Source organism: Microcaecilia unicolor, chromosome 3 (assembly GCF_901765095.1).
Source record: "Microcaecilia unicolor chromosome 3, aMicUni1.1, whole genome shotgun sequence".
In the NCBI taxonomy this organism is placed as follows: Eukaryota; Metazoa; Chordata; class Amphibia; order Gymnophiona; family Siphonopidae; genus Microcaecilia; species Microcaecilia unicolor.
This window is the reverse complement of record NC_044033.1, coordinates 389,158,539-389,177,220: the sequence shown is the minus strand read 5'-3', so window position 1 is coordinate 389,177,220 and position 18,682 is coordinate 389,158,539. Positions and strand designations below refer to the sequence as shown.

Here is an 18,682-nt window from a genome sequence, read left to right as displayed (position 1 = left end):
GGTTTCCCACAGCAGCTGTGCACTTCTAGTTTTTCTCTCTGACACTGATCAAACTATTGCATACCAGCACCAGCTTCCACTGTATCTGTGGCACCTCTACTCTAGCTGGCTGTTTGTTGCAGTGTCGCTAAGGCTTCTATTGCACTTTTGCTTTATATTGGACAGTTAGCTATATTCAGAGCTACTTTATTTTAACATTCTTCCCTGCACTTCTCCCTTAGGAAGCGTTTCTTCGCTTTTCTCATTGGCCCCCTCATCTGCGGTTTCTCTGTTTGGTCGTTCTGGGCCCTCATGTTCAGTTCCAGGCTTTGCCTTTTGGCATGGCCATGGCTCCATTCACCTTTTCCTAGGTTTGGGAGTTTTGCGGCATTCTCCGCAAAGACAGCATCAGAGTGCACCTTGCTCTAGACTAGATTCGAGAGTCTGTCTTCCTGGGTCTTCTCGGAATCCTTGGGCTGGGTGGTCACCCTTCAAATGAGCCATCTCATCCCATTCCAGACAGCTGTGGTACGATTTCTTTCTTGATCGAGGATTGGAGGATCTAGGTTCAGACTTCGGTGCACAGTCTGCTCAGGGTGCTGAGTCCTCGGGCCTGGCTATGCATTCATGTCTTGGGCTCTATGGTGGACACTTTGGAGGTAGTGCCGTGGACGGTGCTCATAGACATCTACAGCTCTTGCTTCTCCTGTGTTCCGGCTAGGCAGTGCTTGTGCCGTCGGAGAAGATGAGGCGGTGGCTGCTTCTTCGACAGAGTGATACTCGGAGTCAGACTGTGGCCATCAGGGCGTGTCACCCGCATGGAGTGGGCAGAGGACCTCGTGTTCCGTTTCTATGCGAACCACTTTGCAGGCTTTTCCTACGGTGAGTTCTCTTTTCTGCCATCTTCTGGTCTTGGCAGAATGGTTATTCCGCACCAGTGCATCTCCAGTTTGATCTCAGGTAGAGAGCTCTGGAGGTAGATCTGATGGTGTCCCGGCTGGACGCCCAGATGCCTTCTTTCACCGGAGAGAGGGCAATTTGACAGGGCTGGTTGTTCATTTGGTTCCTTAGCTGGAAGACGTTCTTCAATAGTGTTTCCTCCGTAGCCTCTCTGCGGCCGAGTTTATTTTGGATCGCTCGTCACCAGGGTTGAGTCATTCTGGTAGCTCTGAATTAACCACGGCACCCTTGGTATGCTGATATGGTACGGCTCCTGGTGGCATCTTTGTTTTGAATCCCACTTCACTCTGGGCTCGTCCTTCTGGGTCTGTTCCTGAGTGCATGGTCCCTCTCGCTTTGGTCTTACGGCCTGGTTTTTTGAGAGACAGACTCTGAGGAAGAGAGTTCTTTGGACGCAGTAATTACTGTTCTGTTGCGATCTTGTATATGATCCACTTCAACCGCATATTCTCGGCTGTTGAGGATTTTTTGAGGCTGGCTCCGGCCCACGCTTGGTCTTCATTGCGGGCATCTGTTTCTCAGCGATTGAGTTCTTTCTGCAGGATGGGTTGCAGAAGGGCCTGGTCTGGCCTTGCACTTGGAGGTGGTGCATTTCTTGCAGAGTGCTTTGCTCCTCTGCTGCTGCGACCTTGTTCACCCTGAAACCTCGTTCTTATTCTCCAAGTCTAGCTTGGGGCTACTTGTCTGCCGAGCATTGCTTCGGACTCCTTTTGTTCCTTTGCAGAATACTTTGCATAGGAGCTTATAAGCAGTGTTCTTGGTTACCAATTCATTGGCATGCAGAGTGTCTGAATTTTTAGTGCAGCCATGCCAAGCTGTTTTTTCTGCAATTTGCTGAGTGTGGAGTGACCTTGCTTTTGGTTCCTTCTTTCTTTTCCGGCTGTGGTTTGGCTTTTCTTTTTTAGCCTCTCTTTCTTCCCTCCTTTCAGGAGAGGGATTTTCACGCAGAGTACATGGCGCTTCGTCTTCTGGATGTTCAGAGGGTTCTCCGGTATTCACATGCAGATGTTGCATGTTTTTCAGCATTCAGATCTTCTCTTTGTCTTTGTCGCTGGTTCTTGCCGTGGGACAGCAGCCTCTGGTCTGATCTGATTTTTTTTTTCTCGTTGGATTGCAGATACTTTGTGGATTTTTTGGAAAGGTTGCGTCCCACTGGTGTCATTGCAGGCTTGTTTCACGAGATTGCTATCTACCTCTTGGGCAGAACGGGTGTGCTTTCACTATTCAGATGCTGCCTTTGCAGTGGCAGTTCTGTCTCTGGGAGTGGCAACTTCCCACCCTTTTAGAGATTGCTTTGGTACATCACACCAGTTCTTGGATTCATCTGCTGCATACGCTAATGAAGGTAAAAGTATGCCTTACCTGCTGATAGTTTTCTTTTCTTTTGTAGCAGCAGATGAATCCAGGATCCCACCCTTTATCAGCCATGCTTGTTTTGCCTGTCCTTGTCCTGGTCTTTAGTTTTCCAAAAAAAAAAAAGGAGAAAAGGAAAGAGAACAAAAACCACTGAAGAGGGCGTCGTGGTTTCTCTTGTCAGGCTGATGAATTTCTGTTTTGTATGGTTGGTGAGTAAGGCTTCCTGGTTTCTTGTCTGATTCTGCTTGGTGGTGAGATATGTACTGAGGTGAAGGAGGAGCTGGCCGTCTGGTACCTCTGCTTTGTAATCTCTATCTCGACCAGCTGGTAGATGGCACAACCCACCAGTTCTTGGATTCAACTGCTGCTACTAAAGGAAAGAAAATTATCAGCAGGTAAGGCATAATTTTACCTTCTGGGTTTCACTCAGAATTTTTACTTCCAGGTTGACTGAACGTCAGTCACCTCCTAATGATACAGTTAGGGTCTCAAATTTAAGAGTTTCCTTACCCAAGATATTTGTTTTCTGCAGAATGAATAGCTATTTCTTTGTCCAATCTGTTCAATCTTATGGCATGGTTGTAGTATTAATGTTGCTATGTAATTTATATCTTGTGTTAGTGCCATAATGATTTTCCCTTTAGTTTGTTTGTTTTAAAATATTAGGCTTGCCTGAGATGCTATTCCTTTTTTTTTTTCTATTAGGCTTGCCTGAGATGGACATAGGGGTCACAGATAACCAGTTTGGACAATCAGGAATGAGTGACCAATTAACATGGACTGACAACAGTATTACCTCCATGAACCGAGGACCCTTGAATAAACAGGAAGAGTGAGTAATGTATCTTTATTAATCAATTTTGCCTCCCTAAACTAATGTTAATATGTTGTGAATGATAGTAGTATAAATTATAAATTGTTTTTTTTTTTTTTAAATACACAGTGATTGCCTTAGAAACCCCATGGGTGACAGACTTAAAAACTTTCACTATAATCCCTGAGCAAGTTTAAGATGTGATGTAAATACTTAATATCAACCTATAGGCAGTCTATTTGTATCATAACCTGCAAATAACAAGAAGTTGGAATTCTGCAATTTATAGAATGAAATTACTTGAAAGTTTAACTCTAATACTGCATATTAAATCAGTTTTGTTCTTCTGCATCATGTTGTCATCTACATGCTGCTCGTGAAAAGAATAAAATTTGTGTTGAGGTTTTATTTCTTAGAAAAATCTAAACCACCACAAAGAGCAAACAAGGATATACAAAATAGAGTAAAAAATCTAGCTATGATAAATGTCCATAAATCTCTGATGTATATATTTATTTAAATAGAGGAAAATCCTCAAAATCTAGAGAAGCACTCCATCGTTGATAACATCAACATAAAGGAGGTCCTCTAAATCATCATAGGCAAAAACCTCTTTTTTTACACTAGTATGGCTGATCTGATCAAATACGTCACAAAAGACCGTGTGAATATTCACTAATCGGTTACTTATCTTTTCTTTTATATTCAGCAGTCAAAAGAACACCATCCACGGCCCAACTTCGGCCCAAGTTTCAAAATACTGCCTCAGGGTCCGTGGAAGATCTGAAAAGAAAAGAAATCATACATCAGTATAGTTTCCCCTAACTTTCAAAGTTCTTAAAGCACTTCTTTTCCGGCTCTTACAAAGCAGTTTCTCTGTCCGAGTTCATTTGCCAACTGATCACAAAATGGCTGCAGTTTATATATATTGACGTCAGACACCTTTATTAACTCCACCCCTAAAAGATGTCAATCAGAAGATGTAGAATCTACAGTGGGGGAAATAAGTATTTGATCCCTTGCTGATTTTGTAAGTTTGCCCACTGACAAAGACATGAGCAGCCCATAATTGAAGGGTAGGTTATTGGTAACAGTGAGAGATAGCACATCACAAATTAAATCCGGAAAATCACATTGTGGAAAGTATATGAATTTATTTGCATTCTGCAGAGGGAAATAAGTATTTGATCCCTCTGGCAAACAAGACCTAATACTTGGTGGCAAAACCCTTGTTGGCAAGCACAGCGGTCAGACGTCTTCTGTAGTTGATGATGAGGTTTGCACACATGTCAGGAGGAATTTTGGTCCACTCCTCTTTGCAGATCATCTCTAAATCATTAAGAGTTCTGGGCTGTCGCTTGGCAACTCGCAGCTTCAGCTCCCTCCATAAGTTTTCAATGGGATTAAGGTCTGGTGACTGGCTAGGCCACTCCATGACCCTAATGTGCTTCTTCCTGAGCCACTCCTTTGTTGCCTTGGCTGTATGTTTTGGGTCATTGTCGTGCTGGAAGACCCAGCCACGACCCATTTTTAAGGCCCTGGCGGAGGGAAGGAGGTTGTCACTCAGAATTGTACGGTACATGGCCCCATCCATTCTCCCATTGATGCGGTGAAGTAGTCCTGTGCCCTTAGCAGAGAAACACCCCCAAAACATAACATTTCCGCCTCCATGCTTGACAGTGGGGACGGTGTTCTTTGGGTCATAGGCAGCATTTCTCTTCCTCCAAACACGGCGAGTTGAGTTCATGCCAAAGAGCTCAATTTTTGTCTCATCTGACCACAGCACCTTCTCCCAATCACTCTCGGCATCATCCAGGTGTTCACTGGCAAACTTCAGACGGGCCGTCACATGTGCCTTCCGGAGCAGGGGGACCTTGTGGGCACTGCAGGATTGCAATCCGTTATGTCGTAATGTGTTACCAATGGTTTTCGTGGTGACAGTGGTCCCAGCTGCCTTGAGATCATTGACAAGTTCCCCCCTTGTAGTTGTAGGCTGATTTCTAACCTTCCTCATGATCAAGGATACCCCATGAGGTGAGATTTTGCGTGGAGCCCCAGATCTTTGTCGATTGACAGTCATTTTGTACTTCTTCCATTTTCTTACTATGGCACCAACAGTTGTCTCCTTCTCGCCCAGCGTCTTACTGATGGTTTTGTAGCCCATTCCAGCCTTGTGCAGGTGTATGATCTTGTCCCTGACATCCTTAGACAGCTCCTTGCTCTTGGCCATTTTGTAGAGGTTAGAGTCTGACTGATTTACTGAGTCTGTGGACAGGTGTCTTTCATACAGGTGACCATTGCCGACAGCTGTCTGTCATGCAGGTAATGAGTTGATTTGGAGCATCTACCTGGTCTGTAGGGGCCAGATCTCTTACTGGTTGGTGGGGGATCAAATACTTATTTCCCTCTGCAGAATGCAAATAAATTCATATACTTTCCACAATGTGATTTTCCGGATTTAATTTGTGATGTGCTATCTCTCACTGTTACCAATAACCTACCCTTCAATTATGGGCTGCTCATGTCTTTGTCAGTGGGCAAACTTACAAAATCAGCAAGGGATCAAATACTTATTTCCCCCACTGTATATACACCATCTTTAAAGCAAACATGGGGAAGAGATTTGTTTCTCATAATGATCATAAAAATTGATTCCATTCTATTTTAGAATTTAAACCAAAAGGATGCAGAGTATGCAAACGGAAGATCCAGCATTGTTCTAATCTCAGTAGGAGGAGCTTTCTGTCTCCTCCCCTGGATACCATCTCAATTGCTGAAGTACAATGCATTTCAAGCTGTTAAAAGAATGTCCTTCTTTATTGCAGTGCGCACAGCAAGAGGAGCCGTGGTCTTCTTCGTGATGATATTACTTTTATGTTCACTTAGTCTGATAGATAATTTGCGAGATGTCTGACCCACATACAGTTTATTGCAACTGCATTGAATACAATACACCAACCAATCAGAAACACAAGAAGTGTTTTGACATAAATTATATTTCTTCCTTGTTTGGGGGTCGACGAACTCTGTGGCTTCCAACATAATGGAGCACATTGTCCACACTTTATATGACCCATAACAGTGTTTCTCTGCAAAGGGGCAGATTGTCGTAAAGCAGATGGCGCCAAAATTTATTTTAAATTACATCCTCTACTGAATGCCAGTCTCAACTTACTGTTTTCAAAACCTGGTAATGTTTGAATCACATGCCAATTAGATCTAATAATCTTGGCAAACTTCTGAGCTGTATTTGAATAACGCAATACACAGGTTAAAATATCTTCGTTTTCATTTGTATTAATTTGTTTAGGTAGAAAAAGATAAACCCTGGGACAAATTTTGTAGCACATTCCAAGATGCTGACGGAGACGCATTGTCTTCCAATTGAAGAAGAGAAAGACCTTGTAAGGAACCTTTTACATGTTCGGGTGAAAAACTGATTCCCGATTACCAAATTTGGGAAGCCATGTTAAATGCTCTTACAAAATAGAAATTGTTAGAAAAATCTAAACCACCACAAAGAGCAAACAAGGATATACAAAATAGAGTAAAAAATCTAGCTAAGATAAATATTCATAAATCTCTGATGTATATATTTATTTAAATAGAGGAAAAGCCTCAAAATCTAGAGAAGCACTCTATCGTTAACATCAACATAAAGGAGGTCCTCTAAATCATCATAGGCAAAAACCTCTTTTTTTACACTAGTATGGCTGATCTATTTATCATAGCGAGGTTTTATTTCTTTCATAATTTGACCTTGAATTTGCAGCCATATTGGGTTGGGGAGATATGTCAGAAATATATTTAGAGAGCTAATGATATAAATGTTTCAACCTAATTTTTCATTATACCAGGCTTTAAACATGTTATGCTATATTTGTTTGGATTTTGTTCAAATCTTTTTCAGTAGTAGCTCAAAGTGAGTTAAATTCAGGTACACTAGGTTTTTCCCTGTCCCTAGAGTGCTCACAATCTAATTTTATACCTGAGGCACTGGGGGTTAAGTGACTTGCCCAAGATCACAAGGAGCATCCCTAGATGTGAAGCCCAGTGCTCTGTTCTGCTGTATAGCTGTCCAGGCAGAATAACTTAATACTTGGGCCTCATATTCAAAGTGGATGGCCAACACATAAGTCCTTTATCCATATATCTTTTAAAATATATATGAATAATAACATGCCATTTAAATAGCCAAGTGGCCTGATAACTCCGTATATTTGTGGACTGGGTTTGGAGAGGGCTAATGGCAAACTAATAGCTACAGTATTCAGTCGCTAAATGAATAATTTATGGATTTACTTTAGGTCTGTTTATTAGCAGGCCTAAACTAAACAGAGTTCCAGTGCAACCACCACCAAACTGTACATACACCACTACCACTATCTATACTGATAGCAGTGGAGGATATACAGATTGATTTTTAATGCCAGGACCAGCATTTAAACTTTAGTCACTGTCGACACCGGCCAAATATCAGGCCCACCCTGTTTTGTTTTTTAAATTGTATAATGTTCTTAATTTCATTTATGTATGTACCATGCACTGTGTACCTCTTCCCCTTTGGACTGCCAACTTTGTTCTGTTAGCAGTTGAGCAATGACCATTCCTTCAGGAGGGATTAGAGACCTATTTATATTTGCATAACAAATGTTCCATATCATCAAGCTGATCAATCCATAGACTGGTGGGTTGTGTCCATCTACCAGCAGGTGGAGATAGAGAGCAAACTTTTGCCTCCCTATATGTGGTCATGTGCTGCCGGAAACTCCTCAGTATGTTCTCTATCTCAGCAGGTGGTGGTCACACACAGCAGCAGCTCTGGCTAGGCCTCCAAGCCTAATTCTTAGGTTTTGTTGAGTGCCTGGGGTTGAGGGCTCTTTTGAGCAAGTGCAAACCTGGTGGTGCCAGGTCCCTCCTTTTCTCCCCCCTCCCGCTGGCTCCGTTAAAAAAAAAAAAAAAAAATTTTTTTAAACGTCCTTAAAGGCGTTTATTTCGACGTTTATTTAAACGTTTATTGCAGCTACTCACTGGGACAACAGGTCGTTACAGCTCGGAGCGGCAAGCAGGTAATTTTTACCTTTTTATAGCGGGCAGGGGGTTCCCCGATTCTTCTCCTCGTGGCATATGGCGTCGGAGGGCGAGGGCGCAAAGAGTCACTCCCCGGATCGCTTGAGCGCTTCTAGAGGGGATGCGGGGGTCTTAAAGCCTGATTCGCCCTTGTTGGGTGACAGTTTCGTGACCGATGAATGTCCCGGTCCTTCCTCCGGCGTGGCGGTTTTTCCCGCCATAAACGCCCATCCCCCGCTCCTCGCCTCCGCCATCTTGGCCGGCCACGCGGCTCGGACGGCTTCTTCTTGGGCCGCCCTTGAGGTTGGAGACATTAATGCCATGAACGCCCTTAATTTGGGCGACGGCACAAAAGCGGCTAAAGTTAAGCGCCGTTCTTCCCACGCGGCTCCTTCGCGGAGTGTCGCGCCGGACGCCATTTTGGATGCGCAGCATGTCTCTCCCCCGCTCTTGCGAGCGCCGGTTGAGGGTGCGTCTAGGGCTGTAGCCCAGGCTGCGGAAGTGCACAGTCTGGGGGGTTTCTCCCCCGAGTTTGTTTTGCTGCTGCATCAGGCCTTCCTTATGCAAAACGCTGCCCCTGCTCCCTCGTCTGGTAAAGAGGTTGAGGTTCCCAGAGGTAAACGCCCTCGGGTTGATTCCCAGGCCTTGGAGGACTTTGTCTCCTCCAATGTAGATGAGGGCAGCGTATCTGAGTTCTCCCAATGGTCCTTTGCGGATTCCTTGGAGGAGACGGATCCCCGCTCGGATGGAGCGGATGACCCCTCTGCAGCGCGGCTTTTTAGCTCAGAGGATTTGCCCAACCTGTTGATACAGGCCATGGACACTTTGAAGATTTCCTCTCCGGAGGACGTCTCTCCCTCAGCCCCTGTTGGCTCTGCTATTATGCTGGGGACGAAGCGCCCGCCTAGAACCTTCCACGTGCATGATGCCATGCACACCTTAATTTCGGCTCAATGGGATGTCCCTGAAGCGAGCCTTAAAGTGGCTAGGGCTATGTCCCGCCTCTATCCTTTGACTGAAAGTGAACGTGAGGCCTATCTGTGGCCTACCGTGGATTCTTTAATCACTGCGGTGACTAAGAAAACAGCGTTGCCGGTGGAAGGTGGCACGGCCCTAAAGGACGCCCAAGACAGAAGATTGGAGGCGGCCTTAAGGTCGTCCTTTGAGGCGGCTGCTTTAAGTTTGCAGGCCTCAGTTTGCGGCTCCTATGTGGCCAGGGCGTGCCTGACTATGGTGCAGCGGGCTTCCCCCTCGGATCATTCCTTGAGGGCTGATTGGCCGGCCCTGGAATCGGGCTTAGCCTATTTGGCAGACTTGCTGTATGATGTCTTGAGGGCCTCAGCTAAAGGCATGGCTCAGACAATCTCTGCGCGGCTTTGGCTTTGGCTGAAACATTGGTCTGCTGACCACGCCTCTAAATCCCGCCTGGCTAGATTGCCTTTTAAAGGCAAGCTGCTCTTTGGGGTCGAGCTGGACAAAATCGTGACCGATCTCGGCACGTCTAAGGGCAAGAAGTTACCAGAGGTCAGGGCTCGGGCTAGTACTCGTCCCGGTACCTCCAGAGGACTGTTTCAGGAAGCCCGTCGGTACCGCCCGGGCAGGTCGGGTTCCTCTGCCCCCTCTTCCTTTAAGAGGAATTTCTCCCCCAAGCAGCATTCCTTTCGCAGAGACCGCCGTCCCGGAGGTGCTCCCTCCGGTCCTCCCCCAGGGTCTCGTACCCAATGACGGGGCCTTGGTCCACGCCCCAGTGCAGATTAGAGGACGGCTGTCCTCGTTTCTGGGCGAGTGGACCACAATAACTTCAGACGCTTGGGTGCTGGAAGTCATCAGAGACAGCTACAAGCTAGAGTTCTGCCGACCCTTAAGAGACGGGTTTGTACTCTCTCCCTGCAAGTCTCCGGTCAAAGCTGTGGCAGTGCAGCAGACTTTGGACAATCTGATCCGCCTGGGTGCGGTCGTTCCGGTGCCAGAAAGTCAGCTTGGCAAGGGGCATTACTCCATTTACTTTGTGGTACCAAAGAAAGGAGGTTCTGTCCGGCCTATCCTCGACCTCAAAGGGGTCAATCGGGCCTTGAAAGTGCGGCACTTTCGCATGGAGACTCTCCGCTCTGTTATAGCGGCAGTGAAGGCAGGGGAGTACCTGGCATCCTTGGACATCAAGGAAGCGTACTTGCATATTCCCATCTGGCCTGCCTCATCAACGCTTTCTGCGTTTTGCAGTCCTGGGCCGACACTTCCAGTTCAGAGCCCTCCCGTTCGGGTTGGCTACTGCTCCGCGGACCTTTTCCAAAGTAATGGTGGTCATCGCGGCCTTCCTGCGAAAGGAAGGAGTACAAGTCCATCCTTATCTGGACGACTGGTTGATCCGAGCCCCCTCTTATGCAGAGTGCGGCAAAGCTGTGGACCGGGTAGTTGCTCTTTTGAGCTCCCTGGGATGGATCATCAACTGGGAGAAAAGCCAGCTGTGCCCGACTCAGTCCCTGGAGTATCTGGGAGTTCGATTCGACACCCAAGTGGGCAGAGTGTTCCTGCCAGACAATCGGATTGTCAAGCTTCAGGCTCAGGTGGACCAGTTCCTAGTAGCCTCTCCGCTTCGGGCTTGGGACTATGTGCAGCTGTTGGGCTCTATGACGGCCACGATGGAAGTAGTGCCCTGGGCCAGGGCTCATATGAGACCACTACAACAATCTCTGCTGCAGCGCTGGACTCCGATGTCGGAGGATTATGCTGTGCGCCTTCCCTTGGACCCAGCAGTGCGCAAGGCGCTGAGCTGGTGGATGCAGACAGACAAGTTGTCTGCGGGAATGCCTCTGGTGACCCCGGAGTGGATTGTCGTCACGACGGACGCCTCTTTGTCGGGCTGGGGAGCCCACTGCTTGGGAAGGACAGCGCAGGGGCTCTGGTCTCCTGCAGAGGCAAAGTGGTCTATCAACCTCCTGGAACTCAGAGCCATTCGGTTGGCGCTTTTGGAGTTCATCCCGGTACTGGTGTTGAAGCCGGTACGGGTCCTGTCGGACAATGCCACGGCTGTGGCCTATGTCAACCGCCAGGGAGGTACCAAGAGCGCCCCTCTAGCCAAGGAGGCTATGAATCTATGCCAGTGGGCAGAAGCGAACCTGGAGCAGCTGTCAGCGGCCCACATTGCCGGAGTCATGAATGTCAAGGCGGACTTTCTCAGTCGCCATACCTTGGAGCCCGGAGAGTGGCAGCTATCTGCTCAGGCGTTCTTGGACATCACGAAGCGCTGGGGCCAGCCGAGCCTAGATCTGATGGCGTCATCGGCCAATTGCCAAGTGCCGCGCTTTTTCAGCAGAGGACGGGACCCTCGATCCCTGGGAGTAGATGCTCTTCTCCAACAGTGGCCGACTCAAGAGCTTCTCTATGTGTTCCCGCCCTGGCCCATGTTGGGCAGGGTGCTAGACTGGGTGGCAAAGCATCCCGGCAGGGTAATCCTGGTGGGTCCGGATTGGCCCAGACGTCCCTGGTATGCGGACTTGATCAGGCTCTCAGTCGACGATCCTCTGCGGCTGCCAGTGGAGCAGGGCCTGTTACATCAGGGTCCCGTGGTGATGGAGGATCCCTCCCCCTTTGGTCTTACGGCCTGGCTATTGAGCGGCAGCGTCTGAGAAAGAAGGGCTTCTCAGACAAGGTCATCGCCACTATGCTGAGAGCGAGGAAGCGCTCTACTTCTACTACTTACGCCAGGGTTTGGCGTATATTTGCAGCGTGGTGTGAAGCAGGCTCACTTTCTCCCTTCACTGCTCCAATTTCTTCAGTGTTGGCGTTCCTGCAAGAAGGTCTGGAGAAAGGCCTGTCGCTCAGTTCCCTTAAAGTCCAGGTAGCGGCTCTGGCTTGCTTCAGGGGCCGCCTGAAGGGTGCTTCCCTGGCTTCGCAGCCAGATGTGGTGCGCTTTCTCAAGGGAGTTAATCACCTGCGCCCTCCTCTGCACTCAGTGGTGCCTGCGTGGAATCTCAACCTGGTGCTAAGAGCATTGCAGAAGCCGCCTTTTGAACCCTTGTCGAGGGCATCTCTGAAAGACCTGACGTTGAAAGCAGTCTTTTTGGTGGCTATCACTTCAGCCAGAAGAGTTTCCGAGCTCCAGGCGCTCTCATGTCGAGAGCCCTTTCTGCAGTTCACTGAGGCAAGAGTGACTATTCGCACAGTGCCTTCCTTCCTGCCCAAGATTGTTTCTCGCTTCCATGTGAATCAGCAGCTCTGTCTCCCTTCCTTTCGTAGGGAGGACTACCCAGAGGAGTACTCTGCTCTTAAATATCTGGATGTGAGACGAGTCATCATCAGATACTTGGAAGTGACCAATGAGTTCCGGAAATCGGATCATCTGTTTGTCCTGTTTGCAGGTCCTCGTAAGGGTCTGCAGGCTGCTAAGCCTACAGTGGCAAGATGGGTCAAGGAAGCCATTGCAGCGGCTTATGTGGCCACGGGGAAGGTGCCGCCTATCCAGCTGAAGGCTCACTCCACTAGAGCTCAGGCGGCCTCGATGGCAGAGGCCGGGTCCGTCTCCTTGGAAGAGATATGCAAGGCGGCAACTTGGGCTTCGGCTCATACATTCTCCAAGCATTACCGCTTGACTGTGGCTGCACGGGCGGAGGCCCAGTTTGGAGCTTCAGTGTTGAGGTCAGGGATTTCAATGTCCCGCCCTGGGTGAGTACTGCTTCGGTACATCCCACCAGTCTATGGATTGATCAGCTTGATGATATGGAAGGTAAAATTATGTATCATACCTGATAATTTTCTTTCCATTAATCATAGCTGATCAATCCATAGCCCCTCCCAGATATCTGTACTGTTTTTATTCTGGTTGCATTTCAGGTTCAAGTTTAGTCTTCAGTTACTTCAGAAAGACTTCGTGTTCAAGTTTTTTCACTTGGATTCTTCAAGAGTTGAGACGAGTTTGTGTTACAGTGAGCTGCTGCATTCCTCTCCCCTCCGTTTTACGGGGCTGGATTGAGATTTAAATTCTGCCGGCACTCCCTCCCGCTTCGTGCGGCTGTAGGGCAGCTTTGTACCCCTCCTGCTTCGGCGGTGTTAGGGTCAGTCAGCTCCTCCCACGGTTGCGGTTGCAGGATAAGCCAGATCCCCCCGCATCGGCGGGTGTGGTGTCCCTCCCCCGCTCCGCGAGGATGAGCTGGACGGATTCCCCTCCCCCACTTGTGTGGGGATGAGCTGGGTTAATTCCCCTCCCCCGTTTCGGCGGTGGTGAGCTGGGCAGAGTGTCCCTTCGTGGGTGTAATTCTCTAAGTGCTGAGTCCTGCGGATGGAGCTTTGATATCGACATACTGAGGAGTTTCCGGCAGCACATGACCACATATAGGGAGGCAAAAGTTTGCTCTCTATCTCCACCTGCTGGTAGATGGACACAACCCACCAGTCTATGGATTGATCAGCTATGATTAATGGAAAGAAAATTATCAGGTATGATACATAATTTTACCTTTTAGTTCAGTTCATGTTCAGTTCAATCACCTATTTGCATAGGAGCCAAATTTTCAAAATGATTGGGGGTGCTACACCCAATGAAAATTACCCCTCCCTGGACACAGTCAAGGAGTTTGCTCAGTATCGGAGGTGCTCAAGCATCCCCAGAGATGGCTCCTAAGCCTGCACAGTTCATTTTTGGACTCCCAAGTCATCAATGAGGAAAGCAGTTTTTCACTTTAACAGTGATATTTTCCATTATTTTTTAAATCAAATTTACTTAAAACTTGCCAGCAGGCATCTGCCAACAGCATTCCAAGATTGGCATGAAAACCCCATGAAATCAAGAGGGGAGGCAAGGGGTACTAATAGTGGCATGAAAACTCCAAAGTATGTGGAGAGAGGCATCATAGCACCAACATTGGCAGAAAGATCACAAGGCATAAGAATTGGGGCAAAACAACAGTATCATTTGCATGGAGATTCTAAGACATTGGGAGAGGGCCAAAGCAGCACTACAATTGCCAGGAAGACCCCCACAGCACTGGGAGAGGAACAGAGTAGCACCCACATTGGCAGTGGGGATCCCAAGGCACAAAGAGTGGGATACAGCAATACCAAAATTGACAGGAAGGTCCCAAAGACACTGAGGGAGAGGCAAAACAGCATGAACTTTGGCAAAAAGAGTTCAGTGGGAAAATGAACCCACTAGAGGGATGAATTCAGTGGGAAAATGAGCCCATTGGAGAGATGAATGAAGAAAAGAATATCCATGCGTCTCTGTAGACAGATTAGTCTGGTAGAATTTGACAGCAAGAATGTACTTTGCTGTACTTCCATAAAAACCTCATGAAAGGTCTTGGGGCCCTTTTTTTGAAAAGAAGACTGGAATGCAGCCTACTTATTCATCTGTATTTTCATATAGTGTACTGTTGGGCATGCTCTCTCAGAGGATCTATAAAGGACCAATAAATAGAGTGGCAGGAAGATCCCAAGGCAGTGAAAGGACTGGGAAAGAAGCAAAAGGGGACCAAAAACAGCTGGAAGACCCCAGGGCAGTGAGGACAAAAATTGTGGCCATTGGCAATGGGAGTTAACCCCTAAAGATTTGTCCATTGCGGTTTAGCAGGCAGGCCAGCATTAGAACTATCATTGATATGCAGGGTCTCATGAAGTAGTTAAGCATACAAAATTTGTTAGCCTAGGAGGACATGTTAATTTGGTTGGGCTCTGAATAGGGAGACACAGATCACTTTGTAGCATTCCATGTGCTGGACCTGAACCAAAATACTGCTAAGTGATTTCTGATTTTTATTCTAATTTCTCAACTTCTTGTCTATAGGTTTAGTTACCTGATAAATCTATTCTCTTGAATTTATTGCTTATTGCTTAATTAATTTGTTCTGTGAATCTGTATTATGGTGCACTTCTCTGTCTTCTAACCCTGCCCCCCCTCTCAAAAAGACAAAAACAACAAAAAACCCTCTTTCCTTTCCTGCCTAGCTCTGATAGTAAAGAGGAAATAGGATAGGCTTTTCTAACCGTTTCTTGTTCTGTAGCATTCTAACTTTGGACAGGTTCTGCCAGTCCTAGGCACCCCCCCCCCCCCCCCCCCCCCCAAAACAAAAATCTCCGAACTGGTTATAAATTTGCATTCTACATTGATGAAACTGCTATAATTATTGGGAATATTTAAATTTACTAAAGGAAGTTATATTCTAGTAGAAATTGAGCGTTGAATCAAAAGGAATTGTGTAATCCGTTGGGTTGGTCGTGAGCCCTTGGGCCCTGGCCGAGGCCAGCAGGGCGCCGACCCAGGCCAAGGGGAGACCGACCCACCACCGCACACCCCAGCTACACAATACCCCCTAAGCTACCCCTCCCCCCAGTCCCTCAGGAAGAAGGGAAATAGGCATACAGGTGGGCCTCGCGGCCGAACCGGAACCCACGCAGACAGAGCCACTCGTGCGAGCCTCACGGCTGAACTGGAACCCAATCACACACAGGGAGGGGTGAAAGAACCCAGAGGGCCCCAAGATGCCAGACACGCGCTGAACACCAGCAATAGGGCAGAGGGGGAAACAAAGGACCAGAGCGGGCCACGCCCACGCAGGGGACTAGCGCAGGACAGGGGAACTAACACAGCAACCCCCTCCCCACCAGGGTAGGAGCCCCAGGCAGAAGCCAGAGGAACCAAACACAAAGGAAGGCAGAAAGCCTTTGCCTCAAACCCACTGTAGACAGAGGCACACAGAACATAAAGGGTTAAGCTTGTAGAGCCAGCAGAGAGAGAGTGCCATAAATCAACAAACAATCAGAGAGAATGCTTCCCCTCCCGAGAGGGAGTGGGGCCCATCCAAACAAACACACTGGCAGAGGCAGGAATACAATACACACAGTACACAAAGGGTTAAACTCACTGAGCCAGCAGGCCAGGACACTGGGAAGAGAAATCCTTAAAACAAACAAACAAAGGAGAACGCTCTCACTCAGCCCAGAGCCCCGGAGGCTGAGCAATGCCCAGCCCCCACTAAACAAACGAGCAGCTGACCCTGATTACAGAGCTACGCACACACACAGCAGCAGCTAACCCAGAGGGAAGGAAAAGAATACTCTAAATCAACACAGATCCCTGTCAGAACCTAGAGCACGTTCTGAGAGAAACCTATCAGGCTTTCCTGTTACCACCAGATAAGTAATGCAAAAGCAGAGAAACTCTTCAGCTGCAGGCTAAAGTACTATCCCCTGACGTCAGCACAACCCCTGGCAGCCAATCAGAAGAGACGTCCCCCCTCCCCCTCAGCCAAACCGGCAGAATCATAACATCACCCCCCCTTCAAGGGCCCCCCTACCCCGTCCACGAGGTTTAGGTTTGTGAGGGAAAAGGCGATGGAACCGTCTGACTAGGATTGGCGCGTGGACATGAGTAGCGTCCTCCCAGGAATTGTCTGCCGGTCCATATCCCATCCACGCAATGAGATACTGGAGATGTCCCCGGAAGCGCCTTGCATCCAAGACATCCCGGACTTCGTATTCCCCCTGGGAGGCTGAGATGGCTGGACTAGCAGGCAACGCGGGCAAAGCCCCTTTTCTCAGAATCACAGGCTTCAGCAAGGACACATGAAAGGTGTTATGTACCCGTAATGTAGGTGGTAACTTTAGCTGATAACAGACCCGATTCACTTGCCTCACAATGGGATACGGGCCCACAAATCGAGGTGCAAAGCGGGAGGAGGGAATCTTCAGACGAAGATTACGCGTGGACAACCACACCAAGTCGCCAGGCTGGAAGTGCGGTTCCACTCTGCGAGACCGATCCGCTTGGCGTTTCATACGAGTGGAGGTCACTCGCAGCGCTTTCTGAACTGATGACCAAATTGCTTGGAGCGAGGTCACCGCATCAACCGCTGCCGGGACATCCAAGTTGGTTTTTAAGGGGGCTGGTATCCGCGGGTGTCGTCCATATACGATGTAAAAGGGCGACGCGCCCGTGGCCGAGCTCACTCGGTTGTTATGAGCGAATTCTGCCCAAGGCAGCAGCTGACTCCAGTTGTTGTGGTGCTCATTGACATACATCCGTAGGAACTGCTTCAAGCATTGGTTCACTCGTTCTGTTTGGCCATTGGATTGTGGGTGATATCCCGACGAGAAGTTCAGCTTTACTTCAAGGGCCCGATTCAGGGCTCTCCAGAACTTTGAGACAAACTGTACTCCTCGATCAGAGGTAATAGATTCTGGCAGACCATGGAGACGAAAAATAGAGCTGATGAAATACTGTGCCAGCTTCACCACCGAAGGAAGGGTAGGCATGGGTATGAAGTGGGCCATTTTAGAAAACCGGTCCACCACTACCAAGACAACTGTGTGCCCTTCAGAGTTAGGCAGATCCGTAACAAAGTCCATGGCAATGTGGGTCCACGGTCTCTCAGGTACCGGTAAAGGCATCAGCAACCCCTGGGGTCTCCGACGGTCAGCCTTATGCTGGGCGCACTCAGGACACGCAGCCACAAACTCCTGCACATCCCGATCAAGTGAAGGCCACCAATACTGCTGGGAGATGAACCGCTTGGTTCCCAGGATCCCGGGATGTCCTGCCATTCGAGAGGCATGCCCCCATTGGAGTGTCTTTTCTCTCAGCCGGGGTGGCACAAAGGTCATACCTGCAGGTACTGCTAGCGTCATCGCGGGCACAATGACATCAGGTTTAATTACATACTGCAGGGGTTCTTCCTCCAGGTCAGCCTCCATGGACCTGGAGAGGGCATCTGCCTTGATGTTCTTCTCCGCTGGACGATAGGTCAGAATGAAATCAAAGCGGGAGAAGAATAGTGCCCACCGGGCCTGGCGAGGATTCAGCCTTCTCGCTTCTCGTAAATAAGTCAGGTTTTTATGGTCCGTGAACACCGTGAAGGGCTCCTGCGCCCCTTCCAGCAGATGACGCCATTCTTCCAGGGCCAATTTAATGGCTAATAGCTCCTGATCCCCGATGGCATAATTCTTCTCGGCAGGGGTATACTTTTTAGAGAAGAATGCACATGGGAGAAGTTTCCCACTGGGGTGGGCCTGGGACAGTACTGCTCCTACGCCAACCGATGATGCATCCACTTCCACGAAAAATTTATTTGTCGGGTTGGGATGGCGCAACACTGGAGCTCCAACAAATGCCTGTTTCAGATTCTCAAAGGCCTGACACGCCTCAGGCGACCAGTTGCGAGCGTCAGCGTTCTTCTTAGTCAAGGCAGTAAGAGGGGCAGTCAGGGACGAGTAATTCCAAATAAACTGCCTATAGTAGTTGGCAAAACCTAAGAAGCGCTGTAGAGCCTTACGCCCCGTAGGTTGCTGCCAGTGCAGGATGGCTGTCAGCTTACTGGGGTCCATACGCAGCCCGTGGTTAGAAATGATGTACCCCAGGAAGAGCAGTTCGGAGCGATGGAATTCACATTTTTCCAATTTCACATAGAGGTGGTTCTCCCTCAACCGCTGCAATACGGTCTTCAGGTGCTCCTGGTGCTCTTCCTCAGCCCTTGAAAAAATCAAAATATCGTCCAAGTAGACCATCACAAACTT

At 48.4% G+C, this 18,682-nt stretch overlaps 1 protein-coding gene across 5 annotated transcripts in view; it reads left to right on the top strand.

Moving 5' to 3' along the window:
- NCOA1 (nuclear receptor coactivator 1) overlaps positions 1-18,682 on the top strand; it is a 660,387-nt gene that overhangs the window by 451,346 nt on the left and 190,359 nt on the right. For all 5 annotated transcript variants that reach the window (XM_030198687.1, XM_030198689.1, XM_030198688.1 and 2 more), the window contains one exon: positions 3,001-3,127. In XM_030198687.1, the coding sequence (XP_030054547.1) occupies positions 3,001-3,127 (127 nt within the window). The remainder of the gene's footprint in view (positions 1-3,000; positions 3,128-18,682) is intronic.